Source organism: Canis lupus (assembly GCF_048164855.1).
Source record: "Canis lupus baileyi chromosome 16 unlocalized genomic scaffold, mCanLup2.hap1 SUPER_16_unloc_4, whole genome shotgun sequence".
Taxonomy (NCBI): domain Eukaryota; kingdom Metazoa; phylum Chordata; class Mammalia; order Carnivora; family Canidae; genus Canis; species Canis lupus.
This window is the reverse complement of record NW_027326431.1, coordinates 147948-171735: the sequence shown is the minus strand read 5'-3', so window position 1 is coordinate 171735 and position 23788 is coordinate 147948. Positions and strand designations below refer to the sequence as shown.

General features: G+C 40.8%; 1 protein-coding gene and 1 pseudogene across 1 annotated transcript; both read left to right on the top strand.

Moving 5' to 3' along the window:
* The first annotated feature begins 619 nt into the window (after positions 1–619).
* Positions 620–2752, top strand: LOC140629581 (uncharacterized). Its single transcript, XM_072819072.1, has 2 exons — positions 620–1147; positions 2620–2752. Exons 1-2 carry the CDS (start codon positions 620–622, stop codon positions 2698–2700), a joined length of 609 nt encoding a protein of 202 aa, XP_072675173.1. The 3' UTR covers positions 2701–2752.
* A 14573-nt stretch (positions 2753–17325) lies between these two features.
* On the top strand, positions 17326–22326 carry LOC140629582 (zinc finger C3HC-type protein 1 pseudogene; annotated as a pseudogene).
* Positions 22327–23788: the final 1462 nt, after the last annotated feature.

The following is a 23788-nucleotide window of genomic DNA, read 5'->3' as shown; positions in this document are numbered from 1 at the left end:
AGCTTTGCTTTTGTCTCTAACGTGAGGTTAATACTGCTTGTGCTCTCTCTGTCCGGTGGAAGCAAACTCTAATATCCTTTGCTTCAGATGGAAGCAAACTCTAATATCCTTTGCTTCAGATGAAGCAAACTCTAATATCCTTTGCTTCAGATGAAGAATCTGAGGAGCTGCCATGCTCTTGATCAGACTTCAGTTTCTGCAGCCTCGCAGGTCACACGCTTCCTTGAAGGTCACACGGGCGGCTCATGGCAGGCTGGGACTGCAACCTAGCTCGGTTTGTCGGACTCCAGGCTTGTCATCGCGGGAGGCGTTTAGGGGGCTTGAGGTCCCCCACCTTGTGCATCAAGGACCAGCCTAGATCTAACGGAGTTGACAGCGAGGCGGGAATCCCAGCCTTCCCTGCGAAGGGAGGGCGCAAGGGGGCACCGCTGTTGAGGGCGAGCGGCAACCATGCCGACAGCTGTTGTGCACTAGCTGGGATGGGGTGGAGGGAACTACAGTTCCCAGGAAGCAGTGCGGCTCCCTGGCTGCCCCGCTCAGGCCACGCCCAGACCACGCCCCCACCCGCCTCGGCCACGCCCCGGCCACGCCCCCGGGCCGGCTGGTATATAAGGGCCGAATGGCCCGGCGGCGGGCAGAGCGCGGAGGCGGCGCGGGCGCGCGCGGGGCTGCCGGGGCCGGAGGAGGCTGCTGCTCGCCCGCTCGCCCGCTCGCCCGCCCGCCGCTCCGCGCTTCTCCCTCCGCCTCCCCGGCCCCGCGCACCTACGAGCTCCGGGCCGCGGGCCGAGCTGCCCCGGGCGCTGTCCGGGCCTGCAGAGGGGATGCCGGCGGGGACCTCGGGCTCGCGCCGGCGTTGCGCAGCAAAGAAAGGCGAGGCGCGGCGTCGGGGCTGCGCGCCCTGGAGCTCCGGGACGCGGCACTTGGGAACCCCCGCGGCGAGCTCCCGCCATCTCCGCGCGGCCGGAGCGCGCAGCCCGGGGCTGGCCTCGGGTGGAAAGTGCGGGGAATGGGGCGAGGAGCTCCGGACCCCCTAACGTGGATTACTTGGTGTGCATCAGCCGGGCTCAGACGACCCCCACCCCCGCGACCTCGTCTGCGTCCTGGGCTTGCTTCCTTCCACCTGGCAGTCGGGGCGCATACCTGGCAGGTAAGTGTTCCCTGCGTTTCGAGGGAGGGGGTTTGGTGCGCTCCTCTCTCCCCGCCTCCCCCCCCCCCCCCCCCGCGCCGCTTTCTGGAGCTCTTGGGGTTTGCACGGAAATTTCTGCTCTCGCACTGACATCTCCGCAGAGACATCCCCTCGGCCCCCCTCCGGGCGGCCCCCCGCGGGACAGACCCTCCGCCGGGGTGGGGGTGGGGGTGGGGGGCCCGTCGCCCTAACCTCCGCCCTCGTGGCCGCCCCGGGGCCCGTTACCCCGGGAGGGAGCGCTGCCGCCACTGTTGAGTCGGGCGGTTCTGAAAGTGAGCGGCCTCGGGATCCACACCGAGAACTTTGATTACACCTCGTGGTCCTGTGTTAGCTTCTCTCCGGGGCGAACAGGGGGCCCCGAGTGCCTTCGCGTGCAGGAGCTCGGGCGCCCTCGCCGCGTGGTGCCGTGACTGTGCCCGCGCGTGTACTACCCGCGCCCCCCGCGCCCCGCGCCCCGCCGGGGGTCACCTGACCGCGCCGAGGGCCGCCCCCTCCCGAGCGGGGGAGCCCCGGAGCGAGCGGCCGGCGCCCGCGGCGGGCGGGGTGCGCGGGGCGATGGGCAGGCCCCCGGCGGGGCGGGCGGCGCGGAGGCTGCAGGTGGGGGCTGCGGCGGGCGGGCCGAGCGCCGCGCGCCTCGTCTGCGAGAGGAGGGAAAACAAAAGCGTCCGCGGCGGTTCGGTGGCTGCGCGCGGCTCGACGAGGCAGAGCCCGGGGCGCGTGCGGGGGGCGCGGAGGCCGGGCCGCGGCTGCTCTGCTCGCGCCCGGGGCCGCCGACGGGAGGACGGGGCGCGCCGGCACAGGTGGTCCGCGGCGAGCCGGAGCGAGGAGCATGGCCAGGTGCGGCGGGACGAGCGGGCCCGGGCCTCGCGGGCGCCCGGCTCCAGGTGAGCGAGCCCCAACTTGCCGCGCCCCCCGCGGGGCCGCCCGCCAGGCTGGGGCTTTTGTTCGGCGCCGCGGGTCGGGTCGGGCCGGGGCCGGGGCCGGGGCCGGGGTCCGGGCGGGGGGCTGCGCGGGGGGCTGCGGCTCGGCCCCGGGGCTGCGGGGCTCGGCCGGGCGCCCGGGACCTGCTGAGCCGGCGCTCCCCGGCCTGCCACGGCGCCCCGAGACCTCGGGCTGCGCCCGCCTTATCTCCATTTTCCACCTAATTGAGACCAAATATGCTAAGTTTGAAATGGCCCCGACCCCCGGGGCGCCCGCCCCAGGCTGCCCGCGGCGCGGCCTCTGCCCCCCGAGCCGGAGCCCGCCCGCCCGGGGAGGACGCGGGGTCGTCGCCGGCGGATGCCGAGGCCGCTCCGACGATCGGGCGGAGGCGCGCGCAAGACGGGCGCGCGATGCCTCGTCTCGCTGTGCGGGGACCCTGTCTTTTGTTCCAGCCTCTGTATTTTCCTGTGTGTGTGGGGGGGGTTTTTGTTTTTTTTTTTTTTTTTACAAAGAAAGCGTCGCCTGTGCTTTCTGTGACAGGGGACTTGTCTGCCAGTTTGCCATTGTGCACTCAGGAATCTGCTCCATTCTGAAGTGAACTGCCCAGAGGTATTAGTCAAGAAGCTGGAGGAGGCTGGGGAGTGGGGAGAGGTGGGTTTTTCTTCCTCTTCTTCTTTCTTCCTTTTTTTTTTTTTTTTTTTTTTTTTAACTATTAGCTCAGAAGTGTCTGATTCACATGATTTTAAGAGGAAATGGGGGAGAGGCATTTAGTTTTGAATTGGATGCAGGTCTGTGCTGTGCACTTGGCAGAGACTACATCAGGGAGATGCTCAAGGCGGAGGGCGTCAGATCTGTGCTGGGCTCTCTAAGAACAGGTTCCGTGAGGGTGACTGGCCGGGTCCCTCTGGGCCACATTAAGATGCGCTCCGGCGGTGCACTAGCAGCTGTGAGCTGACGTTTGCTTGTGAACCTAGTGAAAAATGGCTCCATGTCTCTCCTCCCAGTGCTGAGGAGATGGTCCCTTCGGGTTGCCGAGCCCTCCTCCAACCCGAGGTGCTCCCGCGGTGCTCTCCCCGGAGGGGACGGGTAGGCTGCCGGTGGCGTTCAGCTCCCCTGCCTTTTTGGATCTGCGGTTGACTGGGGTGTGGGTGGGGACCGGTTTACTTCAAGTACAAACTACCCAGCAAGGCCAGCCGAAGAGAAGAGATGTTCCTGGCCATCGCGTTTCCATTTTCAAAAGCGCAGATTACATTTCTTTGGACACGATATAAAGCACTTTGGGTTGTTGTCCAGTGGGCTAGTAAACGATTTCTCCGGGGACAGACGCACGCATGTGTGACACTTTGCGTCTGGACTCTCCGCATGGAAAGTGACAGGTGAAAAACATAGGGATGCTTGCCCATCATCCATCTCTGAAAAGATAAAGCTGCCCTCTTCTATCTTACCCTCCCCCCACCCCCTATTTTTGAATTGTGACTCGTTGTACTGGGACAAGGATCGTGTCCCAGAGTTAGAAGGCAGGGAGGTAATGCACTACTGTCCTGTAGGACTCATGTGCTTATTAAGGAATTCCTGTGCTGAGCAGGGAGTGGAGGTGCTACAGCAGCTACACTGCTCCTTTATTTAGGCTTGGGTTTGTGAAAACTCCAACCAGCAGAGGCAGGATGCGCTTTAGCAGAGAGAGCTGAGTGTTTGAGACTCTGGTTAAGAGAATGTGTTGTTTGGGGCGGCGGGTGTGTGTGTGGGGGGGGGGGCGTGGGGGTGAGATTGGCTGTTCTCTATTATACAACATTCTAAGATGATTGTATGAGTGTGGAGTGAGTTCAGGAGGGAGGGGGTGGGCTCTTCATATTTTAGGGAAGAAGTACAGCACTATCCATCCACGAGAGAGGACAACACGAGAATGCAAAATAATACAATAGTGTGCGCTCGGTGCAGAAACAATAACTCTTTAAATTGTATGATAGTTCCCTAACTATAGGAATTTGAAAAAATTTCCAGGCTTCCTGAAAAATGGCATGAAGTCACCTCTATGTTATAACAAGTAAGACTACTCGTACAATGATTTTAACTGCATTATGGAAACAGCTCCAGAAGTGCTTTAGATATTACACCACTTGTACCATTGAAGGTTATCTCTTAAAGGTTTGCATCTTGGACACTTTTACATAGGACAGGAGTTATAACACAGGTTTTCTTGTTGGGGTCTGTTTGGAATTATTTTGATGAAACTAAGAGTTTACAGAGGCAATGGGATTTGCCTCTTTAGTAGGACAACAGAAGTGAAACTTTTAACACCGCATGCAGATCTGATTACTGCTTTTATACGTGTAGACAATTAACTATGGTACGTAGTGTGCTTTAGGGAAAATGATGCAATTGTAATTGAACAATGAATGAAACAATAGATAATACAATGAAAACATGGATCCCAACATTCATGAGAAGACTAGCAGGGTCTCTCTTAAATATTGTTAATGACTACAGGTGAGGACATTTTACCCAGAGAAATTTCAGATGTCTAGAATGGGAGGACCATGTTTATAAAACTAAGGGCATAGCTCACCAGCTGTTTTAGAAGCTGGATGGCACTGATATTTAAACCAGATAATATGTGACACACAAAAGAATAGCATACAAAAAGAATCATGCACCGCAGGAACTTTCCACCAATGGAATTTTGTTTTAAAAGCGGCAAAATAGCTTTAATATAGAAGCAGTTCACAGAGCAGTAGCCATCAAGGGAGAACCAAGAAAATCTAGGACTAATATGAAATTTTTGTAATGAGGTGCATGTGATGCCTGAGTGACCCTCAGGATAGCAGTAAGTTCTTAATGAGAGCTGAAAAAGAAAAATCCACATGTTGAAATAAACTTCAGTATGCCTAAATTCGAATAACTTCAAGTTTGGAAAATAGGAAATTTCCTAGGAGTAAAATTAGTTGTTCATATGGTACCTGTGGCATAGAAAGGAAAAGTTGCGGTAAAACAATTAAGTCTCAGAAAAAAGATATTTTACTCTCACTGAATTATTCTTCAATTGTTTTTGAACACAAAACTTCTAACTTTCTGAAAATATCTTAAGTAGTAATGGCCTCCATTCTGACTCAATTTTCTCATTTTCTCTGTTACTTTTAGAACTCTATTACCCCGAATTCCATTTTCAATTTTTAAAAGTCTTATTAGATGGCAACATGCCACTGAATAAGTACAGACACGGTACGAGCCTCTGAGTTCAAAATGCTTTAATTTTCTGTTCAATTTCAGGTACATTTCTCTTCCAACTCTGTTATATCTTCAACTTTTACTCTAGCTCATACTAGCATGTGGCAGTCTCACTTCTAAGACCTGAATTACATACTCTGAAAAGAGCAGATGTTTCATGAAATTGGAAAAATAAATAAGTAAAAGTGTATTGCTATCTGACTGCTATTTGACTGTATTTGACTATTTTCTGTAGGGTATTAGGTAATACCCTAAAGAGAAAAGTCAGAACATTATTATGATGTGAACTATCAGTCCAAATGATTCACAGATAGCAGAGGTTAAAGCAGATACTGTGTATCTCAAGCATATTAAGGCCTCTAAAATATACTAAATATACTGTATGGAGGTTAGTTCTTTTCCTGGTGCTCATCACAAAGACAACTTTCTGTCAAATAATATCTTTGTCAAATTGTATATTTCCCAGGAACAGTGCATTTTTTCTGTTTCCTCTCATAGATCCCCTGCTGGGTCTCCCAAATTACACAAAGAATATATCTAATCCAATGAAAGTGATAATGATAAAAGAAAAAAACGTCCTAATCAAGGTGTTTGATATTTTAATATTTACTTTGAAACAGCATTGTCAGAATAGCTTTTTTCTCCTTTAAATCTGTAAAGCAAATCAAACTTTAGAGTCTTTAAGGAAACTAACAATGACGTGTATTATGAAATAGGAGGCTCATTTCCAGGCAGTCAGCCAATGGAGGAGCAGAAGCAAGCTTAATTGATGACTCTAATTGAAGCATTGCAGGTCAGGAAGTTCCCATATTAATAGGACCCCAGCTGAAATTCCAGAGCCAGCTGTTCAGCTTGCTCACCTTTCTCTTCTCCCTGGGAGCAGGGCCAGGAGAATAATCCATTAAATAAAAAGCAATCACTTTGCTCTAAGATCATCTCTGAGATTGACCAATCCTACAAGCAGTTCAGATATTTTTAACATCCTCTCAGCCTGAAATTTCTATGACTTTTCTCTACCTACCACAGATTTCAGGTGACTCTGGATGGAAGACACTCATAGTATCAGGTGTCTTGCCAAGCAGCACCCTCAAAGGCACAAACCCCTTACCCAGTGAGAAAAGCAGAAGAGGTTGGGGGCCTTCTCTCCTGCAACTAACAGCCTATTTGCAGGTCAGCAAGCATTTTCTATAAAGGGTAGGTAGCCTATATTTTAGGCTTTGCAGGTTATCCAGTCTCTTTGTAACTACTCATTATGCAAAAGCAGACAAATCAATATATAATTAAAGGACATGGATGTATTTTGATGGAGCTTTGTTTATGAACAGAGAATTTGAGTTTTGTATACTTTCAGGATTTGAATTTCAAAATACTGTTCTTTTGATTATTTTTTTTTTTTTTGGGCAACCATTTAAAAGTATATAAATTGGTCTTCATTTCTGGACCATACAGAAAATAGAGGCAGGCTGGATTTGGTCCACAGGACAAATCCTGGCCCCGTGTGTTCATGTGGGGCCTTCCTCTTGGCAGATCTTAAATGCCAATATTTTAAAAATGTTTTTTCTTCCTAGTATTGCAAGACTGCCAAAAACCTGTGGTGCATTTCAGGGGTTTTAGCTTAGCTGTTTGCCTCTAGACCTTGCAGCTTCTGAATTGACAGATGTCATCATGGGATAATGGGTTGTCTGTTTAAGATCTCTCAAGTCTATATTTTGTCATTGGCATCAAACATGATATATAGAGAAACAGTCTTGTGGACCTATAAATATTATTGATTTTTGTGTTTAGAGGCATAGCATTCTGCTGGTTATTAAAGAATCGGTGGTATGCAGATCTATACATATGGCTCTCAAGACTCCTCAGCTTTCGGCTGGCTTCCCTAACCTCTAGCAGTGGTCTTCTACCTAGGCAGTCTGGGTTCTTACCACAGCCCAGAATCAACAAAATCAGCTGCAAATTCTTCCCTCACTTCTTCAGGGTTTTCTCCTCTTTGGAATCCTAGGCCTGTTGTTTCAGCAGTGCTGATGCCTTTAAATTGTTTATTTTTTACATTTTGTGTAGATTTTTTTTGTGTTCTCATGGTTTATAAGCTTCTCACTCCATCCTACCTGGAAGCAAAAGTTTTATGCAGTATTTTTTAAATTGAACATTTTAGAGCTTATTGGATTGCATAACTATAAATTCTTTATTATTATCGTAATTAAAATTTTGATCTCTCAAAATGGAATTCCATGATGTTGTATATATGTGCATACTGTCATGAATGTGCATATGTATTGTGTGTGCGTGTGTGGATATGGATCTGTAAATGTTGACATTTTTAGTTCTGTTAACACTGGTACATAAAGTTAATTCCTTGGTCAACTACAAAAGAAGAAGCTGAGTGAAAGAGTGATGGAAGGGAGGTTATCAACTGATTTAAATTATTCTTGGGCTAGAGAAAAAAACTAGCAAATATTTTCTTACTGTTATCAAGGGGGACATGGGAACATAGATGGCTCCATACAAATACATATTAAACAACCATCTGTTGACACCAAAGCAACCATTTTATCTTGAAGCATAATGTACTAAACGTGAACGCATACTTCCTTCTCTCACAATACAGTCGAAAGTACTAAAGTCACTACATTCTGTGCATTTGTCATCGCTCTGCATTTTTAGAGTTTTAGCACCAGTCTACATAGCAGAAAAAAAAAATCTCCACCTACTACTGGATTCTAATATTAGTATTTGGGGGAGTGCCATTTAGCAAGCCAATATAGTCTTTTACAAAACGCCACAGAAATAGTGGTTAACTATTAAACAGTTTGGAGGCAAGATCAGTGAACTGCATATAAAAAACATCAACATATGTGATACTGGCCCCCACAATCAGTACCATGGGGTTTCTCCTGAGACATTGCTGATCACATATATCTCTGTGGTGACACATCCCCCAAGATTCACTGAGCTATAGGGTTAACATCAAACATGATTCAAGCCTTGGGGTGCCTGGGTGGCTCGGTCATTTGAGTGTGCAACTCTTGGTTTCAGCTCAGGTCATGATCTCATGAGTCATGAGATGAAGCCCCATGTCCCCATGTCAGGTTCTGCACTCAGTGGGGGAAGTCTGCTTGAGATTCCCGCCCTCTGCCCCTCCCCCCCCACTCTCTTTCTCATAAATAAATAAGTCTTTTTGAAGACACCTCATAGGATCATTCTTTTCTTAAAGTTGAAATGTAATTAAATTATCACATTCAGAAGAAGAAATTGTGTGAAATTTGGAGTCAAGGAAACTTCTAATCCGAACACAAATCTGTGGGCTCTTGGGAAAGGTACTTCTTCACTTCTGAGAACCTAAGGTTTCTTACCTGTAAAAATGGGAAGGATATCTGTTTCCTGTAGATTCAGCTTCACAAATAAAAGGGACAGTGCTTGTGACACTACAGGCTCTCAATAACTGTTCCTTTCTTTTCCTTTTCTGTGTGTTCTGAGCCAACAAATGAGCCTCATAGAAGACAAGAGGAAGAATTCAGAATAGTTGGCCTACCTAAAGAGCTTTGAATTATTCTAGAGTATCCTGGAGAGATGGAAATGAACAAAACCCTTGGAGGCTAAAATTATCTGCCTAGCTAATTCCAGCCTAATATTGATAGATTAAAGATTGTCCCCCTCTATTCTGTTACGATGGCTCTAAATTCTCAGAAAATTGTAATCACAGCTGTACATACTAGGTGGCTTCATTTCCATATTCAATGTGTATGAATTATAAGGCAGTTTTCTCATATTGCTGTAAAAACAATCACATAATCTTAACCTCTTTACCTATGTGAGAACTCCATTTCCATTGACATTTAGTTAAAACTAAAGTTTTGAGTTATTTATCTTTAAAAAAAATGGTGTCCAAAATGCACATAAATGAAGATAGCATAAGCTATGTTTGGAATATATATTAAGTGGATTTTTTTTTCAAGAGGAGGTTGCCTTTTTTTATATATATCAATATAGTGTACTGAGTTTTCCTTTTATTTTGCATTTATTTTTAAATTTTTTTCTTTGAATTCAATTTCCCAACATATAGTATAACACCCAGTGTTCATCCCCTCAAGTGCCCTCCTTAGTGCCTGTCACCCAGTCATCCCATCCTTCGTTTGTTTCCCAGTGTTAGGAGTCTCTCATGGATTGTCTTCCTCTCTAATTCCCCCTCCTCGATTTCCCTCCTTTCCCTTATAGTCCCTTTCACTATTTCTTATATTCCACGTATGAGTGAGACCATGAGAAGGGTGCCTATTCTAAAATAATAGAAAACACTAATCAATTTTAGGTCATTTCTTTTTTCTTTCTTTTCCAAATTTTTAAGTTCCAATTAGCTAACATACAGTGTAATATTAGTTTCAGGTGTAGAATTTAGTGATTCATCACTTATATTCAGCCCCCAGTGCTCATCACAAGTACCCTTCTTAATGCCTATTTAGCCCATCCCCCTGCCCCCCTCCCCTCGAGCAGCCCTCAGTTCTCCATAGTTAGTCTGTTTTCTGGTGTTTCTCTCTCTTCCCACCCCCCATGTTCATCTGTTTTATTTCTTAAATTACACATATGAGTGAAATCACACAGTATTTGTCTTTCTCTGACTTATTTCACTTAGCATAATACTCTCTAGCTCCATCTATGTCATCACAAATGGTAAGATTTCATTCTTTTTTTATGGCTGAGGAATATTCAATTGTATATGTGTGTACCACATCCTCTTTATCCATTCATCAATCTATGGATTGATGTCGGATTGTTTCCATAATTAGCAATTGTGGATAATGCTGCTATAAATATCAGGATACATGCATCCCTTTGATTTAGTACTTTTGTATTCTTTGGGTGAATACCTAGTAGTGCAATTGCTGGATCACAGGGTAGTTCTACTTTTAACTTTTTGAGGAACCTTCATACTCTTTTCCAGAGTGGCTGCACCAGTCTGCATTCCCACCAACAGTATAAGAGGGTTCCCCTTTCTCTGCATCCTCATCAACATCTGTTGTATCCTGTGTTGTTAATTTTAGCCATTCTGACAGGTGTGAGGTGATGTCTCATTGTAGTTTTGATTTGTGTTTCCCTGATGATGAATGATGTTGAGCATCTTTTCATGTGTCTGTTAGCCATCTGTACGTAGTTGTAGGTCATTTCTTAAGTGAATTTCTTAACTGTCACACAGATTAGGAAACACATAATTTTATTTTTGTAGTTCACATTCTGTTCCTAGAATGCATAGTTTATTTCTTTTTCAAATAGGGGCTTTGGCCTGTTGTCTCATTAAATTTGTATTGATAATTAATGACCCTAATTTCTCAACAATAAATATGAGCAAATTAATTTCACCTTTGAATATTTGTTTTCCTGATCTAATAAACCTAAGATTATGTTTGTAAAGTACCTTGATAGCTTTCCCCTAGGAATAATTCAGTAAAACAGGCTCTGGGGCACCTGGGAGGCTTATTGGTTAAATATCTGCTTTTGGCTCTGGTCATGATCTAGGAGTCCTGGGATTGAGCCCATGTTGGTCTTCCTGATCAGTGGGGCATCTGCTTCTCCCTCTCCCTCTGCCCCTCTCTCCTCACTCATCCACTTGCTCTCTCTCTCAAATGAATGAGTAAAAGATTAGAAAAAAACAGACTCTAAAGATACCCCTCAAGTACTGAAACTTTAGAATTGAAAAATCATTGATATTTTGAACTCCTATCTTTAAATATTATGAACTAATCTGAATGTTACTTTGTTTTTATAATGATATTTAGGATGTTTTATTAAAAATTTGAGGAAATTTAAAATATCATCTTAATAGAAACTGTTCTTATTTTGCTAACTGGTACTTATTCATATTAGTCATGATTTTTTTATAGCAGCATTTTGAGGTATGCTTCATCCAATAATATAGTACCTTTTCCAGTGTTTTCAGCTTAGGGGTACTACAAAATACCAACACTTTAGGAATATAAATCTTTTGTGGAGGAAATAATAAAATAAAATCAAAATAAATCATATAGGATAGATTTTTCCACTGCTTTGCATAGATACCAATTCTTCTGTTTATGGCTGACGTCTGTAATAATTGGCCCCCATCTACTCTGAGTGATTAGTGTCCAGACCATAAAAGTTGTTAAATATTTTAAATATCATTTTTGCACTAATCATTTATGTATTTCTCTTTTCTACCTCCAATCTTTATCATGGCTATAAAATAGTACCTGTGTAAGGATTATAAAATTGCATCCTTTTATTCTTGATTGCTCAAGTTTCTTTTATATTTAGGAATGAGTTATGTCTTGTCTTTACTGCTTAATGCATGCAGGTTTGAAAATAATATTGACAGCATCAAATCTGCTTGTTTTGTGCAATAGCAAAATAATTTCAAGATATTTCAAATATGGCTTTTCAAAGTTTTTTATTTTGAAATATTTATAAATTCACAGGAAATTCTAGGGAGGGCCCAAACACCCCTAACAAAGATCCCCAATGTTAACACCTTACATGAATATAATACCGGATCAAAATCAGGAAACTGACACTGGTACAATCCACAGATTGATTTCACTAGCTATCCAAATACTGGTGTATGTATGTGTATGTGTGTATTTTCATGCAGTTATATCACATATGTAGTTACATGTGACCATGACCACAGTCAAGATTCATAACTCTTCCATCCCATAAGACTCTCTTATGCTACCACTTTATATCCATATCCATCCCCTCTCACTGCACAACCCCTAACCCTTAACAACCACTAATCTGTTCTCCATGTCAATTTCTTTGGTATTTCAAAAATGTTCTAAAAATGGAATCATGCAGTGAATAAACTTTTGAGATGGACTTTTTTTCACTCAACTTAATTTCGTTGAAACCCATTCAAGTATGTGTATCAATAGTTTGCTACTTTTTATGTACCACTGTTTGTTTAAGCATTTACCTGTTGAAGGACATCTAGGTTGATTCCAGCTTCTAGTTAATATGAAAAAAGCTGCCACAAACATTTGTATATAGGATTTTTCATGAACATAGATCTTTTACCTGGGATAAAAGCTCAAGACAGTAATTGCTAGGTTTTTTGGAAAATACATTTTTAGCTTTAGAATAAACAGCTGTACTATTTTCCAGAATGGCTATATTCTTTTACTTCCCACCAGCAATGAACCAATTTTCTCTACATCCTTTCCAGCATTTGGTGTTATGACTTTTTAAATTTTAGTTATTCTGAGAGGTGTGTAATATTACATTATGGTTTTAATTTGTATTTCCCTAATGGCTAATGATATTGAACATCTGTTTTGAAAAATATTATTTATTTATATGAGAGAGAGAGATTGTGAGAGAGAGCACAGTGTGGGGGGGAGGGAGAGGGAGTCTCTCCACTGAGCAGGGGGCTCCTTTCCAGGACCTTGGGATCATGACCTGAGCCAAAGGCAGGCAGACGCTTAGCCAACTGAGCCACCCAGGTGGTTCTTGAACATCTTTTCATGTAATTATTTCTCATCTGTGTATCCTGCTTGGTAACATGTCTGATGATGCCTTTTGCCCAAATCTTAATTAGATTATTCTTTTAAATTTGGTTTTGAGAATTATTTACATATTCTATATATAATAAATCCCTTTATCAGATATGTTGTTTATAAACATTGCCTCCCAAACTATGATTTTTATTTTATCCTCTTAACGGGGTCTTTTGCAGAGAAAATATTTTTAATTTTGATGAAGTCAAATTTATCAATTTTTAGCAATTTATCAAATTTATCAATTTTTCCTTTTCTGAAACATGCTTTCAGTATCAAATATAAAAACTCTCTAACCAGCCCTAGACGCCAAAGAGTTTCTCATTTTTCCCCTAAATTGTGTACTTCAATATTTGACCTGTAAGTCTGTGACCTACTTTGAAATAATTTTCGTATAAGGTGTAAGATCTAGGTTGAGATTTTTAAATTATTATTATTACTATTATTATTATTGCTGTAGCCTATGGATGTCCACTTGCTTTAGCACTGTTAGGTGAAAAGGCTATCCTTCCTCCAGTAAACTGTGTGTACAACTTTGCCATAAATCATTTGGGTTCCATTGATCTATGGGTCTTTCTCTGCACCAGAACCATCCTGTCTAGATTACTGTAGCCATATTCTAATCCCTAATATTGGGTACACTGATATTCCCTAACTTAGTTTTTTAAATGTATAAATAGATAGAAGGTTTAATTAATCAGGAAGATTTAAAAAATTCTAAATGCATATGCATCTGATAACATACCTTCAAGTTTTATATAAAGGAAAAAATTACAAATCTGAAAAGAGGATTTGAAAAATTTATGGAGTATATTACCTCATGTACCTCTCCTTTCTCAATATTTTAAACAAAAAGAAAGATTTGAATAACAGAAATAGTAATCTTGATTTAAAAGCCACATATAGACACTGCACTTAGATGGAAAGTACGTTCTCAAGCACACAGAGTACTTTACAAACAATGAGTACATGGTAGTCTGTGGAGCCAAGTCTCAAGAAATTTCAAAGTTGACAGTCCTGTGTTACAGAAAACCTTAATTATGTATCAATAGAAAGATAACTAAAATACTGCCCATGCTTTGAAATATAAAAACGATTTTAACATGTGTTTTTTCCAAATTTATTGAGATATAATTGATATATTGTATAGTTAACGATATACAACATTATCATTTGATACACATATATATTGTGAAATGAATGACACAATAATAAGTTTATTGTGTTAATACATCCAACAACTCATATAATTACTTTATGTGGGGGGTTGGGATGAGAACATTTAAGATTTACTCTCTTAGCAACCTTCAAGTATAATACATAGTACTATGAACTGTAATCAGCATGCTGTACATTATATCTCCAGAGCTAATTCATCTCATAACTGGAAGTTTGTATCTTTTGACCAACATCCCCCCATTTCCTCCATTTCTTAGCCTTCCATTCTGCTCTGTTTCTATGAGTTTGCAGGAGAGGGAGTTCTAGATTTCATATATGATATCCTACAGTATTTCTCTCTATCTAACTTATGCATAATACCCCCAATCCATCCATATTGTAACAAATGACAGAATTTCTTCCTATAGCTGAAAAATATGCCATTGTAGACGTACATTACATTTTCTTTATCCATTCATCCATTGATGGACACATAGATTGTTTTCATTTGCTGGCTATTTTGAATAAAGCTGAAAGGAACATAGGAGTGCAGATACCTCTTCCAGTAGTGATTCAGTTTACTTCAGATACATAGCCAAAAGTAGAATTTCTGGATCATATGGTAGTTCTATTTTTAATTTTTTGAGAAGCCTCCATATGTTTTCCATAGTGGCTCTACCAATTTATATCCCTAGCAACAGTGCCCAAAGGTTCCATTTCTTTCTACATCATTGCCATCTTTATATTTTTGATAATAAATATTCTAACAGGTATGAGATGATATATCCTTGTGCTTCAGACATATTTCCTTATGATTAGTGATATAGAGCACATTTTCATATACCTGTTAGCCATTTGTGTGTCATCTTTGGAAAAAAGTCTATTCAGATCCTTTGCCCATTTTTTAACTGATTTTTTTTTCTTTTTTTACTCTTAAGTTGTATGAGTTCCTTATACATTTTGGATTTTAACTCCTTTTAGATAAATGATTTGAAATATTTTCTACCATTCTATAGATTGTCTTTAAATTTTTTTTTATTGTTTCTTTTGCTATTTAGAAGCTTTTCAGTTTGGTGTAGTCCCACTTGTTTATATTCTATTTTATTGCTTGTGTTTTGGCGTCAAATCCAAAAAACTAATTGCCGAGATCAATGTGAAGAAGCTTTTTCCTATGTTTTCTTCTGGTAATTTTTGGTTTCAGATCCTATATTTAAGTCTTTAATCCATTTCAAGTGATATAGGGGTCCTATTTCATTTTTCTGCATATGAATATACAGTTATCTCAATATCACTTATTGAAGAAACTATATGTCTCCCATTAAGTACTCTTCGCTCTCTTATTAAATGTTAGTTGACTATAAGTGCATGGGTTTATTTCTGGATTCTTGATTCTATCCCACCTGACTATGTGTCTCTTTTTATGCCAGTACCACACCATTTTGATTATTTTAGCTTTATGATCTAGTTTGAAATCAGTAAACATGATGCCTTGATTTTTGTTTGTTTGTTCTTTCTCTCTGGATTGCTTTTGCTATTCAGGGTCAGTATGATTTCATATGAGTTTTAGGATTTTTTTTATTCTGTGAAAAATGCCATTGGAATTTTGATAGCAATTTCATTGAGTCTATAGACAGCTTATAGATAGCTTTGGGCAGCATGGACATTTTAGCAATATTAGTTCTTCCAATACATAAATTCAGGATATGTTCCCATTTATATATGTCTTCTTCAGTTTTTTTTCATCAAAATCTTGTATTTTTAGTATATAGAACTTTGATCTCCTTAGAATTTCTTTATTTTTTATTCTATTGCAAATGGGATTATTTTCTTTATTTCTTTATCAGATAATTCATTCATTTCTGTATCCTAAAACTTTATATAATTGTTGATTACTTCTGACAACTTTTTGGTATAGTTTTTAGGGTTTTCTATACGTAAGATTATACTTATTTGCAAACAGAGATAATTTTACTTCTTTTCTGATTTGAATACCTTTCATTAATTTTCTTTGCTAATTTGCTACTTTCTTTGGCTAGGACTTCTATTACTATGTTAAAGGAACTGATGGGAATGGGCTCCCTTGTCTTATTCCTTATCTTAAAGGAAAGATTTCAACCTTTCATTATTGACTAGCTGTGAGCTTAACTTATTATTTATTATTATGCTTTTATTATATTGAGATACATTTCTTCTCTGCTCAAATTGTTGAGACTTTCTATCATGAATGAATGTTGAAATTTTTAAATTGGCTTTTGTGTTTCTATTGAGATGATCATATAATTTTATCTTTCATTTCATTAAAATAGTATGTCATATTACTGGTTTACGTATGTTGTACCATCTTTTGCATCCCAGTGGTAAATTCCACTTGGTCAGAGTATAGGATTCTTTAATGAACTATTGAGTTCACTTTGCTAATATTTGGTTGAGAAGTTTTACATCTATATTTTTAAAATATTTTATTTATTTATTCATGAGAGACACCAAGAGACAGAGACATAGGTGGCGGGAGAAGTGAGCTCCCTGCAGGGAGCCTGATGTGGGACTCAATCTCAGGACCCCGAGATCACAACCTGAGCCAAAGGCAAAGGCTCAACCAATGAGCCACCCAGGGACGCCTTACATCTGTATTTATCAGGGCTGTTATTAATTTCCTTTTCTTGTAATTTTTTTTTTTTGTCTGCTTTGGTATTAGGAGAATCCTGGCATCACAAAATGACTTTGGGAGTATTCCCTCCTCTTCAGTTTTTTGGAAGGGTTGCAGAGGGATTGGCATTGCTTTTTCATTTTATGTTTGGTAGAATTCACCAATGAAGCCATCTGGTCCTGGGCTTTTCTTTGTTGAAAAGTCATTTTTATGATTATAGTATTTTAATGAAAATTATAGTCTTTTTTATAATTATTTGTTGAATTACTTCCAGGACATCCAGAGGGGAGGGACAGAGAAAAGTGAGTCCATACCATCTTCTCTGGGACCAGATGTCTAAATGCTACTTTTGATATTAAATGATAACAATAAAGTTTACTTTATCATACACTCTTTCTTTTCCATCTACCAACACCCTGTGAGGGTAGGCAGATTTTTTAACCCCTACTTTTTTAGTTAATAATGCATTAACTGAAATAAAGCATTCCCAAGATTTTAAGGGCCTTGTCCAATAAACATAAATTTAAAAATAAGGCTAAATCCAAACCACCCAAGTTTAAGGTAGATCTCAATGTTATATCCATCATACAACATCACAGTATGTTTTAGCAGGAGACACTAAGCTCTTAAAAATATGTTAAACTGGTTTCAAATATTTTTACTTGGGACCAAGATGGCGGCGCCCAGTGAGGGGCAAGCGTTTGCCTCGGGGGTTGAAAAGACTTGGGGTGCGGTTGTTCGCTCCCCAGAAGGGACCCCTCAAAAGATCCGGCAGCTGATAGATGAGGGGATTGCCCCGGAAGAGGGAGGCGCCGAAGCGAAGGACACATCTGCCACATTCCAGTCAGTTAATGGGTCACCCCAAGCAGAACAGCCGCCATTGGAATCTACAAGTAAAGAAGCCTTCTTTAGCAGAGTGGAAACATTTTCTTCTCTGAAATGGGCAGGTAAGCCCGCCGAGCTGTCTCCACTTGTCTGTGCAAAATATGGCTGGGTCACAGTTGAATGTGATATGCTCAAGTGCTCCAGTTGTCAGGCTTTTCTCTGTGCCAGTTTGCAACCAGCTTTTGATTTTGACCGATATAAGGACCGATGTGCCGAGCTGAAGAAGGCCTTGTGCACTGCCCATGGAAAGTTCTGTTTCTGGCCAGACAGCCCCTCCCCAGATCGATTTGGGATGTTGCCATTGGGTGAGCCTGCTGTTCTTGTTAGCGAATTCCTAGATCGTTTTCAAAGCCTTTGTCACTTGGACCTCCAGCTTCCTTCCCTGAGGCCAGAGGACTTGAAAACTATGTGTTTGACAGAAGACAAGATCAGTCTTCTTCTGCACTTGCTTGAAGATGAACTTGATTGCCGAACTGAAGAGAGAAAAACTACAAGCAAATTAGGCTCAGACATCCAAGTCCATGTCACTGCATGTGTTCTCTCTGTATGTGGCTGGGCCTGTAGTTCTTCTTTGGAACCCATGCAGCTCTCCCTAATAACGTGTTCACAGTGTATGAGGAAGGTGGGGCTCTGGGGCTTCCAGCAGATTGAGTCATCCATGACCGACCTGGATGCATCCTTTGGCCTGACCAGCTCCCCCATCCCAGGCCCTGAGGGACGGCCAGAGCGCTTCCCTCTTGTGCCTGAGTCTCCTCGGAGGATGATGACTCGGAGCCAGGATGCCACATGTTCTCCTGGCTCAGAGCAGGCTGAAAGGAGCCCAGGTCCCATTGTCTCCCGAACTCGGAGCTGGGACTCTTCCAGTCCTGTTGACCGTCCTGAGCCAGAGGCCGCTAGCCCCACCACCAGAAGCCGTCCTGTGACCCGAAGTATGGGAACAGGAGACAGTAGTGGCCTGGAAGTGCCGTCTAGTCCTCTCCGGAGAGCCAAACGAGCTCGCCTCTGCTCTTCTAGCAGCTCAGACACATCTTCCCGAAGCTGCTTTGACCCCACCTCTCAGCATAGAGACTGGTGCCCTTGGGTAAATGTGACACTTGGCAAGGAAACCAGGGAGCATGGTGGAACGGAGACAGATGCCAGTATCTCTACAGAGCCAGGCTGGAAGGCTGTGCTGAACATCCTCTTGGCCCACAAGCAGTCCAACCAGCCAGCTGAAACAGACTCCATGAGTCTCTCTGAGAAATCCAGGAAAGTATTCCGAATATTCCGGCAGTGGGAATCTTTATGCTCATCCTGAAGACATTCTAGCCCTTCCCAGAGAGAAGCAGAATGAATGACTTTGGGAAATGAAGTCTGAATTTCTTTGTGGTCAGCTGATGCCAAGTTTTTTCCATTCTGGTATAACCATCAGAAGCCATCATCCTTGCAAAAGGCAGTGAGTGTCACTCTCTGCATCTGACTGAAGGGAAGCCTGTTTCCATGCGGGGGTGTGGACAGGTGAGGTACAACACATGTGGTCCTATTAAAAGAGTGTGGGGTCACTTCAACCAGACAGAAGACCAAGGCCCTGAGCACGTTTAGTGTCTTTCCATACTGGGCAGTGTCTCAAGGGCTCTTGTATACTGGGAATATGACAACATGTATTAATAAAATATTTGTGAATATTCTTAAAAAAAAATAAAAATAAAAATAAAATATTTTTACTTTATAATTTTGTATTTAAAAACATAAAAGGGAACTTTTTCATATATTCTTAACATTCTCTCTGGTCTATCATTTATAAATAGACCAATCTGTATAATTTTATGATTGAATAATTTACTTGTCATTTGATTTATGTTCTTAAATTAACAGAGTGAATTTAGCTCTTTGAAAGACATTTTTAAGTAACTATTGATTTATATTTTATGTTTCTCAATTTAAAAGAAAAAGAAGAAGCTTTTGTGGGTTTTATGCCTTCACAATTTCTAAAAATGTTCACTACAGTCCACATAATGTTGGAACAATTTCTTTAAGAGTTAAATGCGGGTCTCTGTCAATCATACTATGAGACACAGTCTTATGTGTCCCTCAGTGGTTAGATCTGTTCATCAGTGCAGAAAGCAAAACAGAAAGGTGAAGCTCTGATCTGAATATTATAGACAAGTTCTTTCAGAAGTAGGAAAAACAGATCCAGGCCATCAACCCAAAGCACTGAACATTAACTATGACTTGTAGTTGATAGGGTGGGCAGGGTGGAGGTGGGAGGGATTGGGATAGGAGGCTTAATTTAGGTTGCTGAGGTGACATGATCTGATGTCCCTCTTGGTACATTTAATTTTAAGGTTTCCTAAATACATGACAAAACAGTACTTTCCAAGGAAAAGTGGGTATTTGAAAAGTTTGTTGTTTGTTTTACTAATTTGGGTGAAATTTGAGCACATATGACATAATCCAATGTATGATTGTGGCCTAAGCATGAAGCATCTCAAAGTGCCTGGTATAATACATGTTCAGTGAGATCACTCACAGCTATAGTTAAGGGCCTATCCATTTTACTATTAAAATCTCGTGTCGGGTAGCCCCAGTGGCTTAGCGGTTTAGTGCTGCCTTCAGCCCAGGGCATGATCCTGGAGACCCAGGATCGAGTCCCACGTCAGGCGCCCTGCATGGAGCCTGCTTCTTCCTCTGCCTGTCTCTCTCTTTGTGTGTCTCTAATAAATAAATACAATCTTAAAAAATAAATAAATAAAAAATAAAAACTCATGTCTTCAAGAAATTACATATCCAAGAGATCAAGATTTTATGTGCTCTTTGTAGAAACAACTTGAATTTAAAAAGTTGCCTTAGACAAAAAGGGGCAAACACAATTTGGATGCTTTGATGCCAAAACTGCATAAAGAACCCAAATATATTTAGAACCATTATTTCCGAGGCACCACTTCAAATCAGTAATACAAAATCAGTAGGAAATTTTATTGACTATATTTGTTCTTGAACTTCTTACCAGTAAGTAATAAATCATGGAAATTATATTATCACTTTTTTGACCATAAAATTAAGCTTGACAATTTCATATTGATTCCCCAATACTTGCTTTGATTTTTTTAGAGTCTTATTTCTCTTCTTCCACATTATCTTTTCAATTTATTCTAACTTATATTTTTTCTCTTCGCCTCATACTTGTTTGCTTAACCCAAATCTTTTCTTTGAGGTTGTTTGATTCACTCCTCCAATGTTTTGAGGTTACCAAAAAATTTACCTTTTCCCTTTGATTCTGGTACTCAATTATCATATATCAAAAGTCATGTTATTACTTTTAATGTGGATTACCTAGTTGCAAACAAAGCAGGCTGACCTATTTGTCCATATGACAAATATTTGTTGGATATCCACTCTGCTTGTAGAATTGAACTATGCCTCATGAAAAATGTAAATAAATGCAACCTGTTCCTCAAAAAGCAATACAATTGACAAGATACTATAGTCAGCATTCCAAATAATGAGGAAAGTTTAATGATGGTGTGAGGAATCACCATCACCCAAGAGGAAAATAAAGGACAACCAACCATGAACAGGAGTGTTCAAAGAAGGCTTTTTTGAAAGACATGGCATTTGAACAGAATTTTATTTTTATTTTTATTTTTTCCAAGATTTTATTTTTAAGTAATCGTTACCCCCAACATTGGAATCTAACTGATCTCCACCCTGAGATAAAAAGAGTCACCTGCTGTACTAACTGAGCCAGCCAGGTGTCCCAAGAATCTTAAAGATGATTTGGATTCACAGTCATTCTTAAAGGTTCAGCTTCTGCTGAATTATTTCATTAGGTCACCTTCTCTTTCCGGTCCACTCCTTCTCCTTGGGTGTTACTCCCTTTCTCATCATGCTGATGACTCAATTTTTCCTTTCAATCCTGATTAATTCTGCCTGCTATTATTAATATGCACAGGTGCTATGTCCATTTCTGTTTACTCCGTTAGATTTTGTTTCTATTATGTTATTATTGCTTAAGTAATTTTCAGTACCTCAATCCTGGACTCCTATGCCAACCAGCTTTGCATTTGCTATACTATCTTTCCTTTCAAGTTCTTCTTTTAAAAGGCACAAAACTTGTCCTTTCCATCGCTACACTGTTACTCTTACGTGCGTTCTTTCGATCTTTAGTCCATATTTTCATGTATGAAATCCCTTATGCCAGAATATATTTCTTATATTTTTTGAAATGTATTCTCTTAAAATTACCTCATTCCAAATGGATATCTTCTTTCACTATTCACAATAATGTACTTTCCAGCTATTCTTTCATTCCTTGCTTTTTATATTCAACATAAATTCAGGGTTTGTGTCTTTATATTCAAGATTCTGCATGATTTCTGTCTCACTCCATTTGGTTTCTTTTCTTTGGAATGCTACCAGCTGTTTTTACTGTTTTTTTCTATTCCATTCTGATTACTAATTTTTTTTAATTCATTTAAGCATTTTTGGATCTCCTTAAGACGACAGTTCAGAAAGGTCCACGTACCAACTTGGTATATTGATAGCACATGGATTTGACCTCCAAATACTAAGGGAGCACCTAATAAAATTATGACACAGGAAAAGGATAAATGAATATATAGTTTGAAATATTATGAGCATTTTGGGCTTCAGTACATTTTATTTTACAACAACAACAAGAAATTCAACTTCCAAAAGTTTGAGTTTTAAAAAGAATATTAAGGTTTTTTCCTTTGAATTGAGCTTCCTATGTCTGTGTGAACACGTTTAAAGTTTAATAAATTTTACATACACGGTATTTTACGAAAAAAAATCTGTTACATGAAAAAACATTTGGTTTTTCACCTTTAAATGGAGAAATTACCATAAGCTTCTATGGATGGAAGATTTTATGTCTTCATTATTATCTGTATGGGTTGACATTTCCTTGTTTTATTGGTCTACTTGCTATTCCGATTCCGCCAAGATTATTATTTTGTATAAAATTCTGGCCTCATGAAAATGAAAGCTTGTGCTCAAAACTTATACATCTCACTCTAAATTTTGAATGTGTGTTGCCTCTTTGTCTAGTAATTGGGGCTTGGCAATCCTCAATAACTGTTTATATTTAATTTAATTAGAATCCTAGTGCCTGAAGTTATGTCATATTAGCTCTTTTTCCAGCATAATTTTAAAATTACCTATTGAGTCTGCAACTCAGTTTTCTCGAGAGTGTAACTGAATTATAATCCCATCTCCTAAATAGATGTATTATCATACAATTTTTTATCATCTTCACACAACTCATAACTAACAACTCAACAGATGCCTGATGCCCTAAAGCCAATAGGTGCCTTTACAAAATTTGTCAGGAGAAAACCCAATTTGCAGGTAAATAAATAAGAAACATGTGATAGTTAAATCTTTTCCTCACCTAGGATAGCATTCCTCTTGGTTTATTCTCACATTGATACCAGTGTATGTGATAGTATGTAAGAAAACCTTTCAAAACTGCAAAGCACTAAAGGCTGCAAGTTGATGTTACTATTGTGGTGCTAGGTGCTCTCTAAATTAATATATGCTGGAGATTGTTCCCCGGTGATGAGAAGGCTCAGATGGTAGTGAAAAACCAACGCACTGAGTCTGAGCAGGTTGTAGCTCTTTGATGACTACTTTGCCTTTTACACGTATCTGATAAAAGAGCTCATTTAAGATCTCTTCTCACTCATTTCTTCCCTCTCTTCTCTCCTCCTGCTTCTGGACTCTTTCATTTAATGGCTTCTGAATTACAACTTTCTACTTGTGAGTTCATTTGGAGTAAAGAAAGTTGACGAAGTACTGTGTTTAGATCCCCAAAGGGAAACCACTACATTCATGTATGATTGCATAAGAAATAAATATAGTGTGTGTGTGTCCATGTGCCTGTGTCTGCATGTGTTGTACATAATTGGACACAGCAAAAATTATGGCATAATAAATACATCTGCTTAATTAGAGAGGACTTCTTTTACAAAATAGACTTTTGTGTGAAGTTTTTAGAAAGGCTAAAGAAGTACAGCATGACACAGAGGAAAAACAAAAACGTGTTATACATGCGGATTGACTTGAAGATGCGGTTGTGTGGGAGAGAACAATTAGGTTTTCCTGACTAAAGCTGGGATTGGAAGCAAATAAAGTCATATGTAAGTATAAAAGTAGATGAGCATAGTGAGGTAAAAGGCAGAAATGTTATAAAGTGATCTTATACTTCAGCTGCTTTGGTGTATTTATTGTTTACAAAACATATTTATT

Bases quoted from the DNA above. Each gene is read 5' to 3' on its own strand.
- LOC140629581 (XM_072819072.1), top strand. From the start codon at position 620: ATGGCCCGGCGGCGGGCAGAGCGCGGAGGCGGCGCGGGCGCGCGCGGG. The intron at 1,148-2,619 runs GTAAGTGTTCCC...TTTTTTACAAAG, and splicing joins TCGGGGCGCATACCTGGCAG to AAAGCGTCGCCTGTGCTTTC.